The sequence below is a fragment of the Oryzias latipes genome, chromosome 6, assembly GCF_053564925.1.
Source record: "Oryzias latipes strain Hd-rR chromosome 6, Olatipes_Hd-rR_3.1".
In the NCBI taxonomy this organism is placed as follows: Eukaryota; Metazoa; Chordata; class Actinopteri; order Beloniformes; family Adrianichthyidae; genus Oryzias; species Oryzias latipes.
Window position 1 is genome coordinate 29,953,747 of NC_136242.1, and position 22,631 is coordinate 29,976,377.

The 22,631-nt window shown below is 41.1% G+C and overlaps 1 protein-coding gene across 8 annotated transcripts in view; it reads right to left on the reverse strand.

Annotated features, from left to right (window-relative positions):
- The window catches only part of dgkzb (diacylglycerol kinase, zeta b), a 62,356-nt gene that overhangs the window by 20,132 nt on the left and 19,593 nt on the right, over positions 1-22,631 (reverse strand). For 4 of the 8 annotated variants that reach the window (XM_078948962.1, XM_078948963.1, XM_078948961.1 and 1 more), the window contains exons 2-9: positions 4,681-4,786; positions 3,796-3,891; positions 2,847-2,924; positions 2,713-2,769; positions 2,570-2,638; positions 1,425-1,496; positions 856-972; positions 64-138 (exon numbers count right to left, since the gene is read on the reverse strand). In XM_078948962.1, the coding sequence (XP_078805088.1) occupies positions 64-138; positions 856-972; positions 1,425-1,496; positions 2,570-2,638; positions 2,713-2,769; positions 2,847-2,924; positions 3,796-3,891; positions 4,681-4,786 (670 nt within the window). Of the gene's footprint in view, positions 1-63; positions 139-855; positions 973-1,424; positions 1,497-2,569; positions 2,639-2,712; positions 2,770-2,846; positions 2,925-3,795; positions 3,892-4,680; positions 4,787-5,283; positions 7,229-9,446; positions 9,490-19,516; positions 19,629-22,631 lie in introns of those variants that run through there. The other 4 variants (XM_023956007.2, XM_023956005.2, XM_078948964.1 and 1 more) reach the window with 3 other exon arrangements.

Genomic DNA, 22,631 nt, shown 5'->3' on the forward strand with positions numbered 1-22,631 from the left:
GCAGAAGGTGAGCAGCAACGTCTGCAGTTGTTTCAAGGACCTTCACTGTGAGCATCGTCTCACTTCTGCTCCTTTCTTGCTCGACTTGTTGCACTTCAGCGACGTCCGTTTCTTCTTTTTGCTGGACTTCAGAGAGGTCTGCGGAAAGATTCAGTCACAGCATGGCCTGTGAGGAAACCTGATAGAACTTTCTAGGAGTCAGCTGGCAGTTTCAGAGATAATTTATTCTGCATGTAATGACTTTGGCTAAGCCCAAACCCGCTCCTGGTTCAGACCTGCTCACAAAATTACAACAGCTGGTCAACAGACGACTCGGATGAGGTCCTGCATGATGAGGTTTTTTTATACACCTCTCATTCCACATGTACTGTCTGTTAAGAACTTTACATCCCATAAAAAAGTGGTCTGCGTTCACAGCCGCAGACACGCCCCCTTTGCGTGCTCATGCTGCTTCTATTCCTCCTGCCCACTCACACATCCCGACGGTGTTAAAGGCACAATGACAGTCTTAGAACATAATAGTTATTTTACAAAACCACAAAGAGCCGCAGCACAGGGAGGAAAGAGCCGCAGGTTGCTGATCCTTGTGCTAACCCGTAACCGTCAGACGAAATATGAAGTTCAGTGCCTTGCCCAAGAGCAGTTTGACACACGAGTTGAGAAACAGAGAACCAAATCTGCAACCATCTGACCGGATATTGACCGTGACTCCCAGCAGCAGCGGTGACGTGTCGACTATGCAGACCGATGTCCGGGTTTCCAGAACGCGAGCAGGAGGTCTCGCTCTGCTTCTTTCGTCATCGGTTTGAATGAAGAGTGTTTCCCAAAGACACTGACGGGTTTGTGAGTACGTACCTGAGGTCTGCGCACCCTGATGATCCAGGTGGGGGGGATGATGACAGCAGCGTGAGCTCCCAGAGAGCAGCACTCTTCTATCTGCTGCAGCATGAAGCATGTCACTTTGTTGTGGTACTGAAACACAAACAGGAAGTCTTCAATCATTTTTCTCTGCGACTCCGACCTCTTCACTGTCAGGATCTTCATGTGGAACATCTGGCAGGCTAAGATAAACGGGGGTGGCATGACTGGCAAGTAATGCATTTTAAAATCAGCTCTTCAGCATTTCGTCAGCCAGCAGCCCAGCTGTCTAACTAAAAGCCAGGGAAGCAGCTCAGATCCTTCATTTTTTTAAAACAAAGCAGGCAGATCATCACCTGTTCTACCTCAACTCTGAGAGCGACACCATTCAGCTGTAACCTCATTTCTCCATCATTGTGGCATCAGCTTTCTCGACCATGAGATGCCGTCAAGGATCAGGACAGGTCACGTGACCTGTATTCTTTTTAAACTGCAGAAACTAACGCTGCTCTTCACCATTTTAGTTCCTGTTTTCTCTGAAAACAGTTGGAGAAGTCTGCACTCACCGCCTGCTTGCACCAGGAGCAGCTGATGGCCACAATCTCTTTGCTGTGAAACGAGAACTTCTGCTGGAAGCCCTGTGGGGTGAGAAGGTTCACAGCGTCAGCTCGACGTGCAGGAGGGTCAAACCATAAAGATTTCAAAGAGATGAGCGAGTTCAGAAACTTGGAGAACACAAGCAGTTCTATTAAAAAAGCCAAGAAGCTTAACGTTCTGCTGAGGAATGTGATTTACTTGTTTTCATTTAGCTATCATTCTTTTTTTTTTCTTTTTTTTTTTAAATCTTATGAACTTCTCAGGGATATTGTTCTGGGACAATCCTGGATTTTTGGTACAATGTCGTCCCCCCCCCCGCAACATCCTGGTTCACCTTTTGCGGTCTTTGTGTTTTGCCGATTTTTGTAGGAGCAATTTTGCATGTTTTTTGTTCTTTTTTTTGACAGCACACTGTTCTGCGTCCTGATTGGCTGCAGACCGTGGTCAATCATCTTCCTCTTTCTTGTCTTATCTCCAGTAAAGATGCAATCAGTTTACCAAATTTACAAATGTCTTCCATTGCGATCAGATCTTTCTTTTCATTCTATAATACTAGACTCATTCTTCCACAAAGGTTTGAACTTTGAGAGTTTAAACAAAGAAAAGTGGAAATGTTTGTCTGTCTGAAAATGTATAAAGTGTGTAGTGAGGAGTTTTACAGCCTCAAAATTATTAACTTATTATTGTAAAATAAACATATTAGGGATTTCTCACATTGCTAACATTTGTTTACAGCATTTGAAAATGTAATACCTTTTGTTATCGGTTTAGATTTTTTTCTTAAATTGGATGAAGCCCATCTGCTGGACTATTTAAACATGTAGGTTTCTTCTTTTGTTCCTGAATCTGTTTTTTTTTTTTTTTTAAGGTGTTTTTCCTTACTGCGAAGGAGGGTCTAAGGGCAGGGATGCCCAGTTTAGTTTAGTTAGTTCAGTTTAGAATATTCCTATTGAATTCTATGCATTTATGATCCTTCTGATTTTATGTTTACTTTACCATTACCGGTATGAAGCCGATTGAGACGACTTTTGTTGTGATTTTGGGCTATACAAATAAAATGGAAATTTACATTTAAAAAAATTGCAGACAGAAACGGCAGAATTCGGAGGCTCACCTTCCCGCACTGCCGACACTTCCCCGTCTGACGTCTGCGGTGGACCCAGTGATGTCGCACCACGCTAGCCTGAAAAACAGCATGCTTATGAGCAGGATCACCTCAGAAATGAGGCAGACATCAGCACCTCCGTGACCTCTGACCTCTTTGACGGCCCGAGACGCCGGCTCCCTGAAGGATGGTTTACACCTAAAGTTAATCTGGCAAAAGATAAAAAGCTGTGAGGCAGGGGCTGGGGGTGCTGCAGAGGAAAGGTGTTGGTGCAAAGCTCGCTCACCTTTTCCAGCTGCTCCATGCACGTGACGTGCACACATATCTTACAACCAGCACACTTCTTCCTTGCCACAGACTTTTGCTGCAAAGCAACAGAACAAGGAGTTAGTATCTTCACAGCAGAGAGGGAGGGGCATAAACAGGCTCTTTATACCAAAAAGACCCAAGTTTAGAAATTATTTCCTGTCTTGCAAGAAGCATCAGCAAAATACTTTGTTCAAGAAAACGTGTCTTAGTGACAAGATTTTTTTTCTCATTAAGAATTCTAGACAAAACTGTTTTTCTTACCCCATTGGCAAAATATTTTTTTGTTTATATAAAAACAAATCTGCCACTGGGGTAGGAATGTTTGACTTATTTCTAAGGGGCCTGTTTTTGCAGTGCAGTACTTCTGTGAACTCCAGATGGAAAAAAAATAATAATTACATTTGTCAACCACCAATTCTTCGAGTAATCCCATAAAAAGTCTACAATGTTCATCAAAAACACTCCAACTAAAAGAGAAAAAATGTAAAAAAAAACAATCCAGGAAATCGCATTGTTTGATTTGTAAAGAATTTGTATAATGGTGCATAAAATAAGTATAAGATTTAGGATTCTTATTTTACATTTTGTCTTTCACAGTTGAAGTGTTTGATATTAAAGACTAAATTGATCTTTCTAAATGTGAGAACTTGCAGAATTTTGACTAACATATTTTTCTGCTGTAAAATAATTATTTTCACTTTTCTTCGTATAGGCCTGAAAACATAACCTCTTTGTTGTGCAGCATCCCTGCCCCTTACATTGTGTCTCACCTGTTTATCTACTGCATTGTTCTGTGATCTGGTTTTAGTTTTAAAGGCAAAAGTCTGTAGTGAAGCTTCTTTCCTATCTCACTATTCTTAAAAATTCAGGTTTTAGGTTTTCTCTTTAGGAGACTTTGTTGGACTCCCACTGAGACCAGAACCCACCTGAGATTTGGCGATGCAGGACTGCTCCCCGACGTAACAGAAGTCTCCGGAAACGCTAGCTTCAAACCAGATGTGCTCCCCGTACTGGGCGTTCTCCTGCAAGCACAAACATTTTCACGATCCTGCATGGAGAATACCGATGAAATCACATAAGAGAGCAGCGCCGCCATGATCTGTGGTCCAATTATTTAATTTAGTATTTGAATATTTAATTTGAACCAAACGGCATACATTATAAATTCATGACAAATTATCCTTTAAAATTCTTGCAATTTTTTTTAGGTTAAACGTGGCTTGTATTTTAATTTTAATGTTTGCATTTGTTCTGTTCAATTCAATAAGTTTAATTTTTTTCCTTTTTAATTAAACTGTTTCAACTCAGAACTCAAAAAGGAAAATAATTCAGGATTTTACCAGTATCTTTAAGTTTTTGTAAAAACTTCCATAAATCAAATAATTCTTGAAAACAATAAATCACATGACGGATGTGAACCAATCAGCTCCTCCGGCATCCGTTCATCACTGCAGAGCTCTCGGGTTTCAAAGGATTCAAAGGTGGTTTATTGTCATATGCACAGTTAGGAAACGGGTTTCCTTGTACAATGTGATGCTTACTTTGCTGGCTGCTCTGAATGCCAAAATGGTTAAAGGTTAAATAAAATGAAATAAGGTTCAAGTCAGTTTAGTCAGTATCAAAGAAGCAGCAGACCTCCCCCCACTGGACAGCCGTCAGATTCTGCAGGACGCCGTTCTGCACACTTTATCCCATGCATGCACACATCACAGCAGGTTTCATCAGCATAAGAGCTGCAGACCCACACAGAAACTGCACAAAGCAGTCCTGGACTTTTCTCAGACAGCTGAAGAAACGGCAACTTTACTCACGCTCCAGTCGATGGTGCTGTTGAGCTGCGGTAAATCGCTCTGCCCGGACGTCGACACATTGGGCTGGGTTGCCATGTGCGGCAGGCCAGACTTTGCGATGGCTTTCCTGTGGACGAAACAAGAGGAGAGTGAAGGGAACCTGCAGGTTCTCAGTCTGCGGTCAGTCACACATTTTGCTTTTCCAACAGATTTATTTGACTCGATCTAGGTTTTCAGTTTTCTACACCTCAAATAGACACCATCACCTCCTTTCATCCACCTGTATGCCTCAGTGTCAGGAGCATGTGTGACATTTTAAAATCATTTCTGTGGTCCAACATGAATACATTTGATAATACTTGCAGAAATGTGTTTGATATGGAAACCTAGCTATCAAGGCTGCACTGTTTCACTGCTGGATCTAAAGTCACCCCCTCATGCTTCTCAAACAAGATTAAAATGCCTTTTTGTATGTTTACTTTAAAGCTGGAGTGGGTGGAGTCTGTGTAACGTAACGATAAATCAGGGCAAAGAGGTTTTTATGGAAAAGTAAGATGTATTTGTCATCGTCTGAGAGCCTATTTTCTGTTTGAGCTTTAGTAAAAGAACAGCTCGGCTACATACAGCAGAAAGGCACTCAGACTTTCCAGCCCCGAGTCGTAGCATTCGGCTCCCAGCGGGCTGAGGGCTCCGGGGCCCCTGCAGAGGGCCGGGTGGTTGAGGTAATACACTGAGCTCTTGCGGTTGGGCAATGGGTGGCCTCTTCCTGGCCAGGGGCTCCCAGCTCTTGAAATGGTGGAGATCCTCCTCCTCCTCTTTCTTAGGGTGGAGGGTTGAAGGCACCTGCAGGGGGCAGCATCTCCCACAAACACCTGAGAGGAGTTTCTGCGGAGGCAGCGGGGAGCCCGGATCAGGGGCCGCGATGTCGACAGTGTTGGGGGGTTTCTCAGCACTTCCAGTGTGGAGGGGGAGCAAGGTGTTGGAGGTGGGGAGCAAGAGCCTTCCTCCGCCTCCTCAGGTAAACGCTCCGCCTCTGAGAGCTGGCTGCTCTCTGATTGGCTGCTGTTGGAGTATTCACTGCTGTCATCTCCATCTGAGTGGATGCTGCTGGAACAGGAATGTGTCCTCCCATTGCTGGCCCCGCCCCTCACCTCCACCTGCTGTTCCCCAGCTGGAAGCCCCTCCACTAGGTCCCCATCCTCCTCATCCTCTTCAGCCATCTGAATCAGGCTGGCCAGCAGCATGGACGGCCCCAGCAAGTGAGTGTCAATGGTCCGCAGCTTCCCCACCTTCTTCCGGCGCACGGCGAACCGCGGGTTCAGTCCTGGGGTGGTGGTGCTGGAGCGTCTACGGTTCTGTCCCGTCCACCTGCTACGCAGAGCTGTGTTCACTACCCTCCCCCCACCTGCGCTGTGCTGTTCTGGCTGCAGCTGGACGCTGGAGCGCCGCCGCCTGGTCAGAGCTGAAGAAGGCAGTCCGACGCTAGACCTGCGCCGGGCCTTGCTGGTGGGGACGGCCACGCTGGGCCGGCGCTGGCGGCAGGCACCGACCTCTGCATTCACCTGCAGGGTAGCGTCTTTTCTCTTAAAGTGCCGGCGGAAAAAGGTGTCCATGCTGACGTGGAGACAGACAGCGAGTGAGTTAGTTCCACGTGACGAAACCACAGCGTGGAGCGTTTTACAGAACCGTAAGTTTTAGACACAAACGTGAGGATCCATGCTTCCGAAAATGTCTGAAACTTGCACAGTCCTGCAAAAAGCTTCAGGACCACTGGACCCCCCCAGTCCTCTGAGTCACAGCCAGCCTGACCCCCAGTTTTTAGAAAAGTAGAACTTTGGTAGTAGAAGTTTAGAACACGTCAACATTTTGTGGACTCCATTTAAAAAAGTGTTAACTCCTGAAAAAACATGCATCTTTATTTAGTTTGGATTGATTTTAAGAAGGAATGAAAGGCAAAAGTGGACTAATCCATCAGGAAAAAGTAATTAGCTTTCAAGAACCACACTTTGACGTGGTACTGCCCAGAGCTAAGCTGACGAGGATCAGGATCAGAAAGAAACCAAAACAAGGCAGTCCTGCTCGTCTCTGTCTAACAGACTTTCTTTCACCTCTACTCCATATTTTTGTTATTCCCTCCGATTGTTACAGCCGACATCATTTGCCTCATTTTGCCTCTTCTCATTGGGAGGCAATGTGGGGTTCAGCGCAGTTTTGTATGGGCGTCCTAACCGGACACCTCATGCACGCAGCATTCGATGATGAGCGAGTACTCACACTTTTCTAAGGACTAGAGTGTGGCGTAAGGGGACCATACGATAGCATCTCGTCTTCATTACAAGTGTGTGACACTTCAATTATCCTTCTGAAAGTGGATCAAGACCACCTCTTCAAGGCAGGACTCAGTCCGCTGGCTTGGTCCCGGGCCAGAGTTTCTATTCACACCTGAACGCCTCGTTTCCCATGTTGTAACGGAAGTAGAACAATCATTAACGCTTGCTGTGAATGCACACTTATGGTTTGGTCTGAACCATAGTTCAGGAAAGCTCTCCCAGGGGCCACACAAATCAGACCTTCAGAGAAGGCAATCTCTAGATAGAATAGATAATACTTCATTTATCCCATCAGGAGAAATTTGGTTGTTCAGTATCCATCCATCCATCCATCCTCTGAACCCGATGAAATCTTTTTGGAGACATCGAGCTCCTGTAGTTTATCCCAGCTACTGTTGGGTGAAAGCGGGGTACACCCTGAAAAGGTCACCAGTCTGTTGCAGGGATACACAATCACACACACATTCACACTTAAGGCCAATTCTCACGGTCTTCTCCGTGTGAGGCGAGAGTCCTAACCACTGCTTCACCGTGTAGCCCTGTCCGATACCCATCACTCAAAAATACACAAAGTAGATAATTATGTAAAAAGGAAAATGGAAAAATAAATGCTCAAAAGCTTCCTCAGAAATATTCTAAAATGTATTTATATATTGTCTTGTGAGTACTTTAAGGTCCCACTCTGATCATCCTTAAATCTATTGTAAAAGTGTTCCTATTGGTATTTTAATTATAATTATGCAGTTTTTAAACAAAATCAAACATCTGTCGTTTTCTAGGACATAGTTTCAATATTTCATTTCAATTTTTCCTCTGCGTTGTAGTTGGGACTAATGGCACAGAGCAACCCCGCCCCCCTACCCGTTGCTGAGAGCTCAAAGCAGGGAGCCAAGGGTCGCCCATGGAAGTTTTTTTTCCCTTTTTTTTTTTAAATCAAAGGCAAACAATTTGAATGAAGAAATACATTTCAAAAACACAATTTTAATCAGAGTGGGGCTTTAAAAGTTTCAAAAAAGTCAAGAAGGACACATAAAGCACGCATCTCCACTCCAAAAAACAAAACCTACCCGACTTGCTGCAAAGTGTAGACTATAAACCTCTAGTGCAGATGACAAACACGACTGTGAACACATTTTAGATTAGAAATCAGAAGAGGGGCTGCAATTCTAAAATATCTCCTGCACATGACCTCTGTGAAACGTCTTAGGAGCTTTGACACCATGCTGGAATGTAGATTCATTTTTCAGAAAATAAAGAAGATGTACTCGGACTAATCAGGTTTTCCTAAAAACACTGGACCAAAACACAAATGTTCCAAATCTGCAGCAGAGGAGTTTTAAAAAGCAAACAGTTGCTTCTTAAGGACCTTTCCTAACAGAGTGTGTGGGCTTTCTCCCCAGGGGGCAGCAGCACAACAGTGGGAAGCCGTCATTTCCATCCTGACACAAACAACTGTAATTAAAGCCACAACCGCCTTCAACAAAACCTCACTTCAGCAATTAGACTGTGACGACGGCTCCTCTGATGCGGAGCAGCAGCGTTCTCGTGAGTCACCGCTCAGCGTGCGCACATGTGATCCAGACAGGAAACATGAGCATCCCTGCTCCGCGCCACCATCAATCCCCTAAAATACCAACTCCAGAAGACTCCGCAGCGACACAAGAGAACAAAAACACACAAAAACAAAACTCCAGAAAAACGATACAAACACAAAAAACCCTGAACTAAACACCAACGATCCTACTCTGAACGAAGATAAAAAAAAAACAGACAAAATCCATGTGGTTCCGATTGTCAGAAGGTTCTGGATCAACATCTTTTATTGTGTTCACACTCAAAACAGCTCACAATAGATGTTTGTTTTCTTTGAAAATAAAAAATGTTCTGGTAAATGCCACTGAGCAGCAAGTTTTCTATGAAAAGTTAAATGTTATAAGAAATAATACTGTGAAATCTTATAGCACAAATCAAGATGTTTGACATTTTAAATTAATACAGAATAAATATTGAATCAATCAGTTTATGCACAAATGTATTTCTTTGTATTTAATTTAGACGCTTTGATGATCTGTACTTGCTGAGCAGCAGGTGACTCGTCGCCCGATGGGACGTGTTTTAATTTGATTTTGTTTCAGTCGGTTTGTACTTGTTTCTTTGGCGTTCTACTTGGTTTTCTTCCTGAATGGATTAAGATCTGGATTAAAAGTCTGCTTCCTCCATAAGAATAGACTCTTTCGTCAAAGATTTCATTACATAAAGTTTTTTTTTTTTTTTTTTTTTTTAAAAATCACAAAATCACTGTATTTCAACTTTGAGTTCATATCTGAGTTTAGTTCGTTACTTTTTTTACCAGCGAGTCACCGTTTGTCTGCAGAAACTTTCATCCCCAGCATCGTCACCAGTGACAGCAGCGTCACATCAACATTTACGATCAGAGAGCAGCAGACGGATAATCACCTGATTGACTTCAGGGAAACCTATTTTTAGCTCCTCCTCTTCACTTTCAGCCTGCAGCTCATCAGTAAATAATTGAAGCACTTAAGGAGGGAGGAGAGTCAGCGTGACCCTGCACAGGTGTCTGTGAGGCCTTTATTGACCTTCATCTACATTTTATTAAAGACCAATTCTGATGAAAATATATTAAGAAAAAGAGTATTCTTTTTTCATTCAAAATGTTGTGAATCAGGAGCAGATGAAAAAAAAAAAAATCTATTCCGATGCATCAACTTGCAGAAAAATAGATCCATGTAAGTTTTTTGTTTTCAATATTGCTCGCCATTTTTGTTGCACCGGTAATGCTGTAAGCTAGGGGGAGAGTGTGTAAACAAAGCTCTCGGTTATGGGTGAAGGGAAAGGGGGGGGGGGGGGGGTGCTCTGCACCAACGGTCCTGCCAATGACTCAGAGCGGAATTTCAAATGAACTACTGCCGCTCTGCAGATACAATGTCCTAAAAAAAACGATAGAGGTTTTTTTAAATAGTCTAAAAATCGACAAAATCAAAATGAAAAGATGATCAGAGTGCGACTGTGAGTCAGTTTTTTCCTGAATGCATCATCGTTGGTTATTCCAGCTTCCAGTTTGTTGCCTCTTTGAACATAGGACTGCGCTGGGCTCCAATTCAGAGTCCAAAAACGTCTTCTGGGGACCGCAGCTGTCTTTCTCTGCAGAAGCATAAACACAAACGGTGCCATCAGACAGTAAACGCAGCACGGCTGCCGTCTAATTATGAAGCCCCGTTGCCACGACAACAGACGAGGCTCCAGAGGAGCAGCATTAAACAGCAGCTGATTAACTGCTGGATTTACAGCTGATTAAACAGCTGATTATCTCAGACCAGAGTACCGAAACCCTTAACCCAGGCAATAAACGGATCCCACCAAAGAAATTAACTCACATTTTATGTTGTTTTTTTTTCCATTTCTGTCATTTTGATGCAGCTCATTTTTGTTTCAAAATTATACTAGTTCTCATTTGGTTACAGAACAACTAATTAGCTGTTGTGTCAATTGTTTTTAGTTTAAAAACCTTTATTTTCTTAAATGTAATAATAAAATATAAAAAAAGCTTAAAATAAATTTGCCCCCAAAAAGTTTATTTCATTTCTGCAGAGATCCAATGATTCCTGAATTCTGAACAAATCTGAACCTGATTGCCGTGGTAATGTCTTTGTTCAAGCACAACCACCACTGTGCCATTGCACTCTAGCGCCACCTGCTGACCATTCAATGCAAAGTATATGATAATAAGATTTGCGTGAACCTCTATAAAAAGAAGCGAACTAAGGTCCTGCACTTTTCAGCAAATGGATGCTTGTGGGCGGGTCTTAAAAGAGGGTTTTAGATGAAAGTGGTCAGCAGTGCAGCATGAGAGATCAGACCATCTATGAGCTTATCTTTTGATGTAAAAGCCTGAAAACATAAATAACTATTGTGAAATTAGCCGACTGTTCTTTTCCCAACAACTGCACTTGTTCCATAAGTTACTTTTCTGTCTATGTGAACAAACCAATTGAAAAAAAAAGGCACAAAAACACCATTCATGTTATGAATTACAGAGCTGTGTGTCAGATTAATTAAATTTTCATTACTCCATCAAAAATGGAAAAATGCTGAAAAAGAGTTTACAGACAGTTTAGACCTGTAAATGATTAGAGCAGCTTCTGGAATGAAACTCACTGGAAAACCAAGATAACTGGAGCCACGGTAGTTCTCCTTTATAACCACTAGGGGGCTTGCTACACAAGGAAAACATCCCCTTCGAAAATAAGAAATAAATATTTGATATAAAAAAAATTATTTCAGAAGATGAATGTATTTTTCCGTGTTGGGTTGAATTTTCCCCTCCCAACATAATTTATCATAATGACTTCACGGTTCACTGCCATAATTTATCAAAGATAAATATGACAACTTTGGTGAAGACTTTTTAATTAATACATTTAAATGTAATTCTTTACCTCTTTAATCTCTGAACAGCAACTAGACACTGAACTGCAAAAAGAGTCTTCCAAGAATTAGGTAAAAACAATTCTTAAAACTTCAAAAATGTTCTTTAAATTAGTCAAACTAAATCTGCCAGTGGGGAATGAAAAATGGTCTTACCAAGAATTCTTATATAGATCATAAACCTGGCATAAAGAAAACTTTACTCTGGTTAAATGACAACATATGGACTCAGATGTAACAGAGAGATCATGCTATCAAGATATCTCTTACATAAAACTATGCATGATAGACAGATATTTGTCTTACTTAGTAATAAGGGGGTGAAAGCACTTAGGAATCCAAAAGCACACTTTTATTATAAATTCTATTGCCAATGCTAAAGGTAATACTAAAGAAATCTGGACAAGCATTAAAAAAATGACAAGTAACAGTATCACACAAGCAGAAACCAAAGAGTTGCAGATTAACGACACTATAGTCCAGGATTTGAAGGACATTGCAAAAACTTGCTAAAAACTCTACAGCTAAAGACACATATGGTTTGGATACATTATTTCTTAAACTCCCAAACAACCTCTTCTCCCACCAATTACAGACATGAATAATGACTCTTTAAACAAAGGAGTATTTTCAGACTCTTGGAAAAGTGGGGTTGTCACACCAATCCTCAAATCTGGAGACCCAACAATAACGAGTAATTATGGACCGATCAGCATCCTTCCCTCAGTGATAGAAATACTTGAGAAATTGGTTGCAGAACAACTCATACAACATCTAAATAAAAGCCAGATGCTCTGCAGCATGCAATTTGGTTTTATAAAACATCACTCAACAGAGACAAGTGTGTGCCTCCTTCTAGAGAGTATAAAATCTAAGCTTGATGCAGGTTTTCTTGACCTCACAAAAGCTTATGAAACGGTCAACCACCAGATACTGTTAAAAAAACTCCCTCGTTTCAACTTTTTCTGATAATTCATGGATGGATTTGTATCTCACATTAAGGTTACAGTGTGTCAAGGCTCATCAAACTAAATCCACAACCCTCTTGGAGTGTCACAAGGCTCCATCCTAGGCCCACTGTGGTTCAGCCTGTACAATAACGATCTGGGAAGCTGCTGTCCAGCAACTGTAACCTGTCAGTTACATGCTGATGATGTTGTTATATATGTTTAGATATAAAACAAACATCAAGATGCACAACAGGTGAGGAATAAGAGAGGAATAAAGTTGATGAGCCACACAATGAAGCTGTGGGAAAGAGTAGTGGAAGCCAGGCTTAGGAAGAAGGTGGAGATCTGTGAGCAGCAGTATGGTTTCATGCCCCGTAAGAGCACCACTGATGCCATTTTTGCTTTGAGAATGTTGATGGAAAAGTACAGAGATGGTCAGAAGGAGCTGCATTGTGTGTTCGTAGATTTAGAGAAGGCGTATGACAGGGTGCCGAGGGAGGAGCTGTGGGACTGTATGAGGTCGTCTGGAGTGGCAGAGAAGTATGTCAGAGTAGTTCAGGACATGTATGAGAGAAGTATGACGGTGGTGAGATGTGCTGTAGGTCAGACAGAGGAGTTCAAGGTGGAGGTGGGACTACACCAAGGATCAGCTTTGAGTCCCTTTTTGTTTGCTATGCTGATGGACAGGCTGACAGACGAGGTAAGACAGGAATCTCCCTGGACAATGATGTTTGCGGATGACATTGTAATTTGCAGTGAGAGTAGAGAGCAGGTGGAGGAACAGCTAGAGAGGTGGAGGTTTGCTCTGGAAAGAAGAGGCATGAAGGTCAGTCGTAGTAAGACAGAATACATGTGTCTGAACGAGAGGGATCAAGGTAGAAGCGTTAGGTTACAGGGAGCTGAGGTGAAGAAGGTGCAGGAGTTTAAGTACTTGGGGTCAACAGTTCAGTGTGATGGGGAGTGTGGAAAAGAGGTGAAGAGGCGAGTGCAGGCAGGTTGGAGCGGTTGGAGGAAAGTGTCAGGAGTGTTGTGTGACAGAAGAGTGTCAGCAAGACTCAAAGGAAAGGTGTACAAGACAGTGGTGAGACCAGCTCTGCTCTATGGGTTAGAGACGGTAGCAGTGAGACAGAGACAAGAGGCTGAGATGGAGGTAGCGGAGATGAAGATGTTGAGGTTCTCCTTAGGAGTGACCAGGTTAGACAGGATAAGGAACGAGTACATCAGAGGGACGGCTCATGTTGCCTGTGTTAGCGACAAAGTCAGAGAAGCCAGACTGAGATGGTTTGGACACGTTCAGAGGAGGGATAGTGGATATATTGGTAGAAGGATGTTGGAGATGGAGCTGCCTGGCAGGAGGGCAAGAGGACGGCCAAAGAGGAGATATATGGATGTCTTAACAGAGGACATGAAGTTGGCTAACGTTAGAGTAGAAGATGTTCATGATAGAGTGAGGTGGAAAAGGATGATTCGCTGTGGCGACCCCTGGTGGGAAAAGCCGAAAGAGAAAGAAGATCAAGATGCACAACAGGTAACATTCGTCATGAACAATGTGAGTACAAGGTTGCAGATATCACAGCTGCATCTAAATGTGTCAACAACTGTCTGCATGTACTTTTCAAAGAGAGTAAGTACTAAATCAGATCTCATCATCATGGTACAGGGTCAAAGACTTCAATTGTTCCCAAAATGCAAATACCTTGGAGTAATTTTAGTTTCACAGCTTGATTTTAAACACCATGTCAAGAAAACTCTTAACACAATTAAATGAAACGCGTCAAATTTTAGATATATAAGCAACGACTTAACCCTCGAGTCTTCTAAACTGTACTTTCTTGCAATAATCATATTTGTTCTACTGCATATCCAGCTGGGCATCAGACAACATAACAAAAACACTCCACAAACAAGCTCTACAAGTATTAGCCAGAAAGCGCAAAGCCCATCATCACTGTCATATACTGAAAATAAAGACAACATGCTGGACTGGGATAGTTACGTCAAATACCATGACTCATATTTAACTTACGCAATCCTTCATGGCCCGGCCCACCACCTTTACAAACATTTATCACAAAACACCACAGCAGTTTCCAGGGTTGATTGCACTGTTCCCCTCAGGATGAGCGCCGTTAGTCAGGCTGTGTTCTCCTACAGAGCATCTCCCACCTGGATTTTAATTCCCACAACCATAAGACAACTGACAACTCTGAGCTGAGATTTAGCAAAACAGATCAAATCATAGCTTTAGGGCAATCAAAACTGCCACCACACCTCTGTATACATTTTAATTGTATCTGTTTGTTTTCCCTCTTAATTGTTGCTTCTATGTTTATAAATTCACTGTTGTGTTTTTTTTTATTAAGGTTACCTTTATATTATTAAGGTAAAATGTGTCTAAATGGACAAGCTTATAGATTTGATGTGAGAACTTGTAAAATAGAATGTGAAAACTTGTGCACCAATCATCTGCATCTGTCTTACTTTGTCAAAAGTCTGACAAACAATATAAGAACTGACAAATTGATTTGATTTGAAATGGTTCATTTCAAGCAATCAAATACAATGACGAATCAAACTTAGGATAATTAGACATATCAATAAATATTGCTTGTAAGGGAGTGGAAGGAAGCGAATTTATATAATCCCACCCCGTTATACCGTAACCATTTTATTACATGATTTATCATTATCTGGTTCCTAGTTTTAATCAGACAGAATTAAGAAACCTGAAGTATCAATAAAGCACATGACAAAGATGAATTACTTAAATAATTATGTAAAAAAATTACTTTTAGAAATCAACATGGCAAATGTAGATCATTTATCCAAAATATATGCAGATTATGTTACTTTTAAAAGTCATGTATATGATCAATAAAAATAATGCTATATCAGTAAAATAGAAAATCAACGTATAAGTCAGTTGAAGATAGTTGTGTAGCCGCCGTGAGCCACACACGTCCGTCCTGGAACCCGGAACCGGAAACCCATTTGCATGTTTTTATTTAGAGCTACAACCTCAAATCTGTGATTACAACTGCTCAAATCACAATTGCGCTACAGCTGCGCTCTGACTTCTGACACATTCTATGCGAGGAACTTGTGTCTGACTGATCTGTGTCCGATATTGGAGGGGGGGGGGGGGGGGGGGTTAGAGTGGGGGGGGGGTCAACCAATCAGAGTGCAGGACTCAGAGATTTTGGTAAAGTTAGAAAGATCTTCACAGATTGGGACTTCCTGCTTCAATCACTCTTCTGATAAACGTTCAAACGTAGCAGCAGGTATCTCAATCATTTTGTATTAACACAGAGAGAGAACTACAAATGCATTTCTATAGAAAAACGATAGTGTTTTCCTGCCTTTTAATGAGAAGTCGAGCTGTACATGCAGACGGCAGCAGCGAGACGCCTGCCAAGCGAGTGTCAATAAAGTGCAACCTCCATGAAAACATCATTCTGTAAAAATCAATCTCTCAAAAATGAATAAATGTCTACAGTTATATTCAGTTAGATAATATATTTTTTATAGTTCTTCACATTTTAAGATTCCCTTTGTTTATTTTTAAGAATTTTTTAAATTTTAAATATGGATCATGTTTGCTGAAAAATGCTCAATAAAGATACTGGAGCTAACAAAGTAATTTACTGACAATCTTTGCTTTAGTAAGACAATGGGGTCATGATTAGTCAGTACAGAATGTTTGGTGACATTAGCTTTAGTATCTTTAGAACTATTGAGCACCTTTTATTATGAATCATCTCTCTTAAGGCCCGTACACACCGGGACGAATATTCGCCAGCGTTTTTCAACACGTTTTTTGTGTTCACACCCAGGTGATTTTCCCTGACGATGAGCCGAGTGAACATGCAATTTCATTCCCTGACATTAGATGGCGCTTAATGTAAAACAGAAATACCCCTGTACACAAGGTGGCGCTGCGCAACTTTACGCTTCTTAAAGTCGCTTTTCACTCAGAAGAAGAGAGCAAGTATTTACGCGATTGTCAGAATCAAACAAAGAAAACATGAATATTTCCAGCACCGATAGCTCTAGCTCCAGTTCCAGCGATGAAAAAAATTATTGTTCTGTTGAATGATGAAAGACGCCGGAAAAGACGTAGATATTGGGTACATCCCATAGTTACGAGAAGAGAAGAACATGGGGAGTTTTATCGACTGGTACAAGAGTTGAAAATGTATCATGAGCGTTTTCGGGGATATTTTAGAATGTCCGTCAGTGAGTGCATCTTCTTCGTCTTATTTCTTCGCGGCAGTAGACGCTACTTGGCGTCTATCTTCTTCGCTGGTATGTGTGCTCAGCGAGACAGTTTTGTGTTTGAGCCCCCCCAAGTTGTGTTTTACTGTAACTTCAGAAGCTCCAGACACGTGTGCAAAAGCGCCATTCTCATTGGTTGTATAGTTTTTGACGCGGCGCGTCAAACCAAAAAAACAAACCCGAGGCGTTTTTTTAAAAAATAACGCTTTTACGCGTGGCGTTTTTCGCGTCGGTGTGCACACTCACATTGGTGCCCCTTGTTTAGTCATGAGGCGTTAAACGTCGGTCCCGGTGTGTACAGGCCTTTAAAATGTGAAAAACTATATAACATACATTAAAGATGAAATTTCTCATAAAATATTGATTGTAGCATGAATATGCTGACAAGTCTTCATTACCAACTCATATAAATGTAGACATTTATTCATTTTTGAGAGATTGATTTTCACAGAATGATGTTTTCACGGAAGTTGCACTTTGTTGACGGTCCCTTGGCAGGCGCCTTGCTGCATGTCTGCATTTACAGCTGGAAAAGACCATTTCTAATAAAAGTGCAGAAAAGAAACAATCTTTTCTTCAGAAATGCATTTGTAGTTCTCTCTCTGTGTTAATACAAAATGATTGAGATACTTGCTGTCACATTTGATCGTTTATCAGAAGATTGAAGCAGGAAGTCCCAATCTGTGAAGATCTTTCTGACTTTACCAAGTTCTCTGAGTCCTGCACTCTGATTGGTTGACTCCCTCCTCCCCCCCTTGTTCCAATATCGGACACAGATCAGTTTTGACACAAGTATCTTGCAAGGAATGTATCAAAAGTCAGGGTGCAGTTGTAACGCACAAGTGATTTGCGCCCATGGATTGGAGCACATTTGAGCAGTTGTAATCACAGATTTGAGACTGTAACTCTAAATGAATACATGCAAATGGGAATTTGTCGGTTCTGATATTGTTTGTCAGACTTTACAGCACAAGATTTTTACACACAGATGCAGATGATTGGTGCACACGTTTTCACAGTTCTCACATCAAACCTACAAGCTCGTCCATTAAGACACATTTTTACCTTCATAATTTTTCTATTGACAACCCCATCTGTGTTGTTTCTATTATCTGCCTTCTGTTATCTTTTCTGCGTTGATTTAACTTGTCTTTTTACTTCGAGACCATCAACCTGTACTGTAGGAACTAAAAATGGAAATTAGACTAAAAGGCTATAATCTTATATATTTCCTCTTTTTAATTAGGATGATTTAGTTTTTAGCCTAAATCAAAAAAGCCTGTGTGGTTTTCTAGGACATTGTTTCTGCAGAGCAGCAGTGGTTCTTTCGAAATTCCCCTCTTAATTGTGGGCGGGACTGTTTGTGTGGAAGTAAGCCTCAGCTGATATCTCAACATCCCATTGTTAACACTCTGCACTGCTAGCTTACAGCCCCTCACAAATAAAAACCAACATTCCCAGTGAAACAAAAATGACGAGCAATCTTGGAGCTATCCAGCTGTACAGCTTTGAGCCAGATACCAGCTCAGATCAGGAAAATGAAGATGTTATGCATCTATTTGTCTGCAAGTGGATGCATCAGGGCAGTGTGACTTCTTAACCTGTTGTTTCGTTTCAAAAGAGAGCTTCTTTCATCTGCACCTAAATTCACAACGATTTGAACAAAGAAATACTCACAAGTGCAGTTTTAATCCTAAATTCTTTCATAGATGTCATCCAACATGTTAAAATCACCCAAAACATGATTTTCATTGATGTGCGTCTTTCAACTAAGATTATTTTGCTGTTGAAAAACTTTTCTGTTTATTTTTATAGCAAGAACAAAAAAAAAAAATTCTTGAAAAAAAAGCTCCTTTTACTTTTTTTTTACACTACGTTGTTAAGCAAAAGACAGTAGAATGGGCTTTAATCTTCTTCTTATAACAATATATTAAAATCTAAATAAATCTAAATATAAAAAGGACAAAACTTAATTAGTTTAAAAAAATTAACCAAAACTGCAAAGCCAATCTTTTTTATCATTATTAGCCATTTCCTTTAAAGCTAAGGAGCCACAAAAGAAGGGATGAAGCCACAAATTGCTGAGGAAAACTGTTTTTAGATCACCCAAAATAAAGGGACGTAATTTCATAAATAAAAAAATAGAACAGAGTCACACGGCCTGCCCATTAAGTTTTCTTTTTTACCTTGCTAAGTAAATAAAGATGTATTTGAAATGACTGGAAAAGTAATGGGTTTTTTTTTTCAGTTTACTCTCCAGCACTGTCAATAATTACAGGTGGACGTAACTGGTTAAAGTTTGACTCAACAGTTTATTTTTTCATTTTGCTCCAAGTTAATTTTTTCTTCTTTTAACCCTGTGTGTCTGGATGGGCTACCAGGCTGTCGAATCACTCAAACAGCATGAAGACATCTCGTCATCTCCAGCAGTGACCTGTGGCCACAGACGGCCAGAAATCATGCTGAAACGAAAACTGCCTCTCTGGAACAGATGTTCACCATACTCATGGAGAAAAGGGATTTTCTAGTAAGATTTTAATTAAAATAATCTGTTTTAGTCCATTATTTATCCAATATAAGGGATTATTTCCTAAAGTTTGGAGACTAAATGCAAACAGATGCTGGGATTTTTTTCTCTCTGTATCGCTTAGAATGCAGAGAAATAGTTAGTAAATTTGAAGTCAGGTTGACAAGAAGCAAAACCGAAATGCAAAGTTCAAAGCAGCAAAACACTACAGGAGTCAGACTAATCTGAGCTAATCTGCCTCACTCATCCAGAGACAGATCCAGGAACAAGGACTGAGAAGGTCCAGCAGGTCCAACACAACACAAAGCGAGGAAGCAGCAGAATACAACCTGAGGAGGCTGAGGAGAGCAGCTCCAGCAGAGATGAAGAGCAGAAACACACTGAGGCACTAAGTCTCCCACAGAAAACACACACTCACTAAGCTGCCGTCAAAAATAACCTCTCAGCAGAAAAACTGCTCTGAGTTCAGCTGCACGCCGCTGACCCCTGCTGGCCACCCGGCCCAGCTGACCCAGGATCAGCTCATCAGCAGGCAGCTTCAGGCTTTGTGATCACGCACTTCAGCACAGCGGCAGACATGAATGGAGCCGCCGGCCGCCCTTCATTATCACTTCAAGGCCCATGGCTGCTGCATTATGGATCCAATTAGAAAGAAAAATGACAGGAAGCAAAGCTGCATGTTAAACTGACACTGAGCTCTGACTCACCAACACTCACCAACAGACTCTGAAGGACTCACAGCCTGAGCACACGACCACAGGACTCACCAATCAGAGCCGCAGCCTGGAGCCTCATCTGGAGATCTCCAAAGAGCAACTGATGTGGAGCCGAAGCAGCTTCAGATCAATCACACATCCAGAGGAGAAAGCAGCTCTAAAACAGCTTAAGCTCCAGAGAAGATCCTGGTTAACTGAACCTCCAAAACCCAGAGAAAAATCAATGCTTATTACATATTTGTTACCGATACTGTTAACTGAAATTGTGAATGAATGGTTTCCGAAGATAATCAATCATTTTGTTACTTGAAAAGAATCTATCGGATCAGAACCGGATTACAAAAATTAAAACTAAAAAATGAATTAACTCAGTAGGGGTGGGATTATATAAATTCGCTTCTTCCCACTTCTTTTCAAGCAATAAATCAAACTCTACTTGACTTTAGTTACTGATCACTGTATTTAATTAAGCAAAATGTAATTTCAGTGACTTTTTTGTTTTGTTTTATTTTCTGTCTTATTAAACTATGCATTTCAACATTTCTGTAATGAGTTTGATGAATATGTGTAAATTCTTTATTGCTTTGACTACATTGCTTGAAATAAATCAATAAATCAAAACGGAAAAACAGAACCCAGGCTGATGTAGAAACAGCAGAAAATCCTACAAACAAGAAGCCCAGAAACTTCTGAATGCTCATTTATAAAACTCAACTTTCAAAATGTAAAACTGAACATTTTTAGCTATCACGAAATTTAAACCGTTAAAAACAAACAATCCAAATGTCTCAGAACTGTACAGGAGGAGCCATGCATGGAGTTGGGATGAAACAAGGAACTGAAATAGACAAGCCGACTGTGACAAACACCAGCAGGTCTGGTTCTGTTATCACGAGTCCTGTGTTCGGGTCAGATGAACAGTCTTCAAACCAGAAAACACCTGAAAACACCTAAAGACCTGAGTGCTGCAGCAGCAGCATTGAGATCCACCAACATCCCACATGAGGCGGTTCAGCTTCAGGAACCAGAACATGTTCTAGAACAAACTCATCTGTCAGCTGGTTGCGTGCTCATTTGCTATTTCTCCACGCCAAAGTGGGAAGTTGGGTCGAATATGAAACCCTGCATGAATATTTAGGCCCGTTTCCATGCTTCAAACGCATCAAACTGCATTGTTTTTTAGAGAACATCTTGCAGAAGAATGTGAACAATTAAGACAGAACAACAGGGCTGTGGGTTCTAAGTGGAAAAACGTTCAGATGAAAACATGGCGATGAAATGATGGTCAGTTTGTACGCACACGGGTTCTGCGGCAGATGAAAACACCAGTCTGTTACACGGTTGTTCCTCAGCTCCTCCGAAGGACCATTACATCACCACGGACCTTCAGTGACCTGTCAGTCCTGCAGGATGGTACCTGATATACCTGGAGCCCCGCCCCCTCCAAAGAAGAGTTAGTGTCTGAACCAAAAGTGGAGCTTCAATTAGGAGACCGATTTGAAACGTGGAAGAAGCTTAAAAGATCAGCAGCTCCGGCTCCCATTGGACGAGAGGAGATTACTGTCACCCACAGCCAGAGGGTGTGGGGTGGGGGGGTCAGCCTCAGGTACTCTAATCTGTTCATAAGGAGCTCACAGAGAAATGTGAGACTTTATTTTTAAGCAAACTTAACTGCCGAGCTCCTTTATGGTCCAGCATTAATAATAAAAGCAGTGAAGCAGCTGTTTACATGTTTAAAAAACAGAAAATTAAATCTTTAAAATCTAGAAAATGTATGTTTAAAATGCAGCAAATGACATCTTTAAAATCGAGAAGTTTACATGATAAAATCCAAAAGTTCCCATGGATTTAATCCAGAGGTTTACATGCTCAACATCCAGAAATGAACATGTTTAGAATCCAGAATTTTCCATGCTTAAAATCCAGACGTTTACATACATAAAATCCAAAAGTTTACATGGATAAAATAGTGAGGTTTAGTTGGATATCATCCAGAGGTTTACATTTTTAAAATCCAAAAAGCTACATCTTTATAATCCAGTCGTGGGTAAATCCAGAAATGTACACGTTTAATATCCAGAATTTTTCATGCTTAAAATCCAGACGTTTACATACATAAAATCCAAAAGTTTACATGGATAAAATAGTGAGGTTTAGTTGGATATCATCCAGAGGTTTACATTTTTAAAATCCAAAAAGCTACATCTTTATAATCCAGTCGTGGGTAAATCCAGAAATGTACACGTTTAATATCCAGAATTTTCCATGCTTAAAATCCATAAGTTTACATATGTAAAATCCAAAAGTTCACATGGATAAAATCCAGAGGTTTACATGTGTAAATCCAGAAATTGACATGTTTAAAATCCTAAAATTTACACGATTTAATCTGGACGTTGTTTAAACCAGATGTTGACTTGTTTTAATCCAGAGGGTTTAAACGTTTAAATCCGGAAGTTAGTGTCATGGTTTGAGTTTGTTTTGTCTTGGTTTTTGCTTTAGTTCTTGTTCTGTCTTGTTATGGCCCGCAGCACTCACAGAGTGCAAGGACCATATTGTAACTGGTACGAGGGTCGAACACTCAAAAAGTCCAAAACGTCAAAAAAACGCGTCAAAACGCCAAAAAATGGGGTCAAAAGTCGCCCAAAGCACAAAACGACACGACAATTGTGTAACGCAACAAAAATACACACACACACGCACAACACCATCGCACAAACGACAGAAT